We start from the raw sequence: 6,000 nt of genomic DNA, 5'->3' as shown, positions 1-6,000 counted from the left end.
CAATCCAGTTTGTGGCAGAGGTGAACATTTTCACCAGCCAATTCCCGTTCCCCTTGGAGCGCATCATCACAAGGTGTAGCCAATAGCTAAGCCAACAGGGTATCCAATCGTCCAATGGGAGCAGAGTTGCCTGCAGTGGGTGGGTCTTCGAGCCTGCAGCACTGAGGAGGCTCTGGATGCGCCGCTATCCATAACATCACATAGGATGGAAGATATGCGAATGCTGGGTTTTTTGGAGATTCTGCCGGGACACTTTCAAGCCCAACAGGCGTCCATTTAGCCAACTGTACTCCGTATCTGCGCCGAGGTGAGCGAACAAGCACCTATAGATGTGTAGTTAAAAGTGAATTTAAAAATACAGCCACTGCATTTCTGTAGAAAGATTCAAACAAGTGTCATTTTAGTTTCAGCGTGCTGTTTATAGACAGACACAAATGATGCGTCACCTCAAATGTCGGTACCAATAAAGTCTACCCTCCACATGTTTCATCCCACAGGGCCGCATGTCCCCACCGGTGTCACAGTGCATTTGAACATCAGGTAAGGTTACGATGGGTCTAAGTGTACGGTGAGCCCTCCAATGGGCTGACCAAAGCAAAACTACAAACCTCAGAAATCCAGGAATTAGCCGCTTCCCGCTCGTCGCCAACGTTGGAACACCTGGAAATATGGGAATGTGTTGACTCACCAGCAGCTGTGGATTTTAGGCCGAGCGGAGGGAGAGATCTGACTTTGATGTGCGGAGACGTCGCAGCTCCATTCCTGTGCTATGAGACACCTGGACACCGAGTGACCGCAGCGGGACTGAGAGCGGAAGAGTAGTCGGTGAAACAGAGACGACAACATGAAGGAGAAATCTAAAAATGCCGCCCGGACTCGACGGGAAAAGGAAAATAGTGAATTTTATGAACTAGCTAAACTCTTGCCACTGCCCTCCGCCATCACCTCCCAGCTGGATAAAGCCTCAATCATCCGGCTCACAACAAGCTACCTGAAAATGAGAATAGTCTTTCCTGAAGGTAAGAGGGCTGTGTTTAAATAGTGTGGATGAAATAATACAAAAATAAATAAATAAAAAAAATTGATATGTAGCAACAATTATAGTAATTTAACAGTATAACAACTAAAGTTAAACAATTATATTGTAGCTATAATTATACATATAATTACACATAAGAAAATAATAATAATAATTATTACAATTAGTAATGATTATAATATTAAAATAATAATGATCGTTATATATAAGAAAATAAGCTCCTATGGCATTCATCTTCTTTTTATTTCGGTTGGTATTTTTATTATTACCATTACTGTTACCCTGTTAGTGGGATAGGCTATAGTACCAGTAGTATATTTTACTTGATTGGTGCTGTGGCATAGGCTGCGCGTATTTTTTTATTAAGCTATTATTAATTATTTTCGTATTACTTTTGCATAAGTGTTTATTTTTTGGTCGTCCTTTTTGCTAAGTAAATGTAATTTACTGTGTGTTAATTTGTAACTCAACAGCTTTCTCTCTCATTTTTCCGGAATGAAAAGTTATATTGTCCTCGTTTCAGATATCTGACTGACACACTTAGAAAATAATAATAGTAAGTCAATAAAATAAATATATAAATTCGTTGTATAAATTCTCCATGCAAACATGACATGCCAATAAGCTGTTTTTTTATTTTGTTCTCATCGTCCACTTCATACATTGTCAAATGTTTGAGCGTTACTCCCAAGGAAATGTGTAGCCTATAGGCGATTATAAGTGGAGAAAATATAGACTCGTGTGCACATTTTTCATAATAGATTTAGAATAGATTTTTTTTTTAAAGCTTCAGCACATTACTTTGGTGTAGCCTATTTTAATTATCCTGATCGCGCATTATTAGACCATCTTTCCCTGCAGTATCAGTGAGACCCGTCTTATCGCGGTGATACTGAAACAGAATAAAGTATCCTGATAGGCTATTCTCCGCAGTTTATCCTCCCTGAGTAAATGAGTGTATTGAGTGAGCAGCTGAAGTCTCCTGTGTCCCTCAGTCCGTCTGTCCGTGTCCCCAGCCGGCAGGGCTGTGGTTTCTCTCCGGGGCCCCTGGCGGCCCCTGCCAGCAGATTAGTTGTGATGAGGCTCCATCCTGCGTGACTGCTGCAGAGCCGCGGATATTAGTATGATCTGCACGTGTGATCCCCCAACATATGGAGCTCCTTGTAACAGTAAAGCAAGCTGTGGTGGAGGGAAGGTGGAGTGACAAAGAAAACACAAAGGAAACAAGGACGCTGCTAAGATCTGTGTTTTTACACTCAGAGTGCCAAGCAGCTAAATCCTGCTGTGACGGGAGACTTGGACTGAATAAGACCCATCATTAACAGATCTGCAGGATTTATTTTCTAATACTGCGCAATCACTGTCAAATTAGAGGTAAAAGAGCAGAGGACAGAAGCGAGATAGATGATCTGGGTGTAATCTATTCATGTTAGTGCACCAGCTGAAATTCATTCCAACAATCCAGGTTGCAAAATAGTTTAGCCTTATCACTGTGAATTTCAGCTAAATGACTAAAATTAATTAAGTAAAACATCAGCTATGAGATAAGAAGAGTGCTTGAACCTAATGTAAATGTTACATGTGCTTTTATGCATAAAGAACTCAGGCAGGTAGATACGGGTCAGCTTGAAATCAACCGTTATTATTTGTGCTTAACTTAAAGTGACACATACTGCAAATTCTTATAAATATACTGAATAAAACAAAATGTAGGGTTGTTAAAAGAAACGTCTTATTATTGAACCACATGATTCCAAAAAAAAACAGCAGCATTAGCTCGACATATTTAGAGTAGAATCAGGATTAATTGGAATGATGAAAAAGATGGAGGCCACAGAGTCAGATTTCTTTCAGTCAGGATATTGTGACATACGACTCTGTTGCATCTTTGTCACTCCAAAATCTATTATATTGTAAAAAGATTCCAAAGCTCAGTAAGGCAACGTAGAGCATGTTTTGCATGAATAACAGTCATATCTCCTCTCAGGGGCTGTGTGGCTCAGCTCTCAGTAACACCAGTTGCCTCCGTTCTGCATTGCCTGCATGACTGGAAGATGTCTGGCTGTCATACTGTGCTGTTTCACATGTGTGGCAACGTAAGCATGCGAGAGAAGCTCTCTGAATAATTTAAGGGACAGTCTCGCTCATGCAGGCTGCAGGGTTTGTACTCCTCTGTCCTTAACAGGCCGTATTGTGTTTTCCCCATTAAATCACCTCTGCTGTTTTAAAGGCCAGATCTCTTCACTCAGACTTCTCACACCTTTTTACTCCAAGAACCCCCTCCCCACCACACACACACACACACACACACACACACACACACACACACTTTACCAGGAGCCACATGTGATGATTTGGTCGTGAAGAAGCCCATCTGAGAGGGCTGGAGGGGTTTTACATAAGTGGGGAGAAGAAAAGCTAAGAGTGGTCTTAATTTGGAGTGTACAAAAGGACTACTTGTTTTCCGTGGGGTGTTTGTGGGGGGGATTATTTATGACACTCAGATTGGTCACTAAGTGACCTTTGACCTCAACTATGTTGTCCACTCTGGGTTAAATTTCGACACCCCACACCACAAATATCTTGAGCCGTGAAAGAGATGGAATCAGAGAGGGAAGATAAAAATCACCCTTTATCATATGTACTGTTTATTTGCTAAATCAAAAGACCACTGACATCACATTTACTGCGACTAATACAGCTCCAGTCTTATGTTGTTCATTTATAGGCTACAGTGGATGAAAACATTATAAACATAAAGTCACAACACAATACAAGCAGTGTTATAAGGATCAGGATAACAGTGTGTAATACTGTTAAGAAATATAAAAATAAAATAAAAAACCTCAGTGTTTTAACCACACCTCACACTGTTCCTCACAGTGTTCCTCCGCAGATGGACTTCTTGTCCCGTTGGTTTAAAGTTGGGACTATTGTGTGCGGCGGGTTTTTTTCTCGGAATATGTGCTATGTGGCCTCAGTTGTAAATGAGATATCGACATGGGCAACAGAGCTGCTTTATTACGCCACACGGAGCTTTTTTGCTCAGTTTTGATTGGCTGAGTGTTCTCAGCACTTAAAAATCGCCACAGTCAGTGACTGGCAAAAGACTTTGTTTCAATATATAGGAATGAGCTGCTGGTGCCCTCAGTAACATGTTTAAGACTCCAAACATTATTATTATTATTATTATTATTATTATAGAATATGTGTCATAATGTGTTCACGAAACACAGTGACGTTTTAGTCATTGAGATTAGTGTAATAAGACTGCTGCTGATCTGACCGGACTGATTTCAGCGTGATGGTGCTGAATTATAAACTGCGCAACAACAAATCATGCTCTCACTGCCTGATTGGTTTAGGCAACGAAATTGTTAGTTAGTTTTGTTAGTAGTTGTAGTTGTTAGTTTATTTATTCGTTAGTTATTTAAAATGTGTCTTCCCAATGGATTTCTTTCGATTTAGATTAATTTGTCTACAGACTAAAATCACCCCAGGGTCCAGTCTGGACCGGAGGGATAGATGACAATAGATGATGAAGAAAAATGAGGGAGAAATAATTACACAAAATTAAGTTTGTGTTTGTGTGTTTTGTTTTGTTTTTGTTTTTGTTTTTTTGATTGTTTTTTTGTTTGCTCCTATTTTTGCAGTTGTTTTTTGTTCTTGTAAGACACTGGATACTTTCAGGCCTCTGTCCTTCAGATTGGCTAACTGCTCACAGCTCGCGCCTATGACCAGACGTCACCTTTTTAGGGCAAACAAGCAAAAAGTCTGGGAATCGCTGCTCTAATACTACTACTACTACTAATAATAATAACAATAGTAATAATAATAATAATAATAATAATAATAATAATAATAATAACAATACTATTGTATCAAATTAGAGTTGGGCTCATTGGTAATTAAGTGGTTAAATTAGCCTAAGTCCCACGTCTGGACTGAAATATAGCTAGTAATAGAAAATAATAAGCGCATAACATCTTCTGGGTTTTTTGTTTGTTTTTGTGTTTTTAATAATGATGCAATAAGTTGGATGAAAATTAAATATAGAATGGAAGGCTACTGACTTCAGACCTTTTCATTAACTCTGTGTCTTTAAACCAAGTTCAAAATGAAACTCCTACCCTTCCTGCATGAGCAGACGAGCACTGTGTTCAGTTCAGGTTCACAAGTGCTCCGTTCGTTACCTGCAGCGGGTCAAGTGCAGCAGTCCTGCAACAGTCTACCACACAGATGAGCCCAGTAGCCACACTTGTTTGATCTGAATTCTCCACACCAGGCCTGCTGCCCTCGGCCAAACTCTAAACCCTATCTTTTTTTGATGAGCCTCTACAATAGTTAGTGTCTGTGGACATAATATCACCGCACAGTTGTAAAGCTCATGCCCCAGTAGATCTTTATAAACACCGTGCTACTGTGAAGTAGAGTTTCCCTCTGTGGGCTCCAAATGTGCATTTCCATCATCCTATATAATCTACTGCTGCTCGCTTTTTTTACGAACTGCCTTATTTGCAGCTTCCTGCAGCCCTAACATCATTCTTTTCATTTTCTTGAAGTTTAGGATGTTTTTAACCGGTCAAATAGCTGGACAACAACTCGTCAGTGATTATTACTCATTATTCTATCAGTTTTTTAATGGTGATGAGAAGGTTTGACTCGTTTTTTCTCGTTCCAACAAAAGCACAGCCCTCCTACAGTTTTATAGGCTATAACAACAATTATAGTTACTATTATGATTATAATTATAATTATGATCACTATTATTATTAGTATTAGTAGTAGTATAATTAGCCTATTATTATTAATGAGGGCCTACAGGACTTGTGTGAAGACTAGCTAACTGAGTCGTGTATGGGAGCAACAACATTTAGAGCCAGAAGATAAAATCACATCTCTAACTAAAGGAGTCTAAATTAAATTACTAAATTGTGTTCTTACAGCGGCGTTACAGACTC

The 6,000-nt window shown here is 39.5% G+C and overlaps 1 protein-coding gene across 1 annotated transcript in view; it reads left to right on the top strand.

Annotated features, from left to right (window-relative positions):
* The first annotated feature begins 135 nt into the window (after positions 1-135).
* The window catches only part of sim1a (SIM bHLH transcription factor 1a), a 28,127-nt gene continuing 22,262 nt past the window's right edge, over positions 136-6,000 (top strand). The window contains exons 1-2 of the mRNA XM_049584690.1: positions 136-307; positions 498-1,019. Coding sequence (XP_049440647.1) covers positions 845-1,019 — 175 coding nt within the window. The 5' untranslated portion in view covers positions 136-307; positions 498-844. The remainder of the gene's footprint in view (positions 308-497; positions 1,020-6,000) is intronic.

The sequence above is a fragment of the Epinephelus fuscoguttatus genome, linkage group LG8, assembly GCF_011397635.1.
Source record: "Epinephelus fuscoguttatus linkage group LG8, E.fuscoguttatus.final_Chr_v1".
Taxonomy (NCBI): domain Eukaryota; kingdom Metazoa; phylum Chordata; class Actinopteri; order Perciformes; family Serranidae; genus Epinephelus; species Epinephelus fuscoguttatus.
Note: the sequence above shows the minus strand (reverse complement) of the source record. Positions and strands in the feature narration are given on the sequence as shown.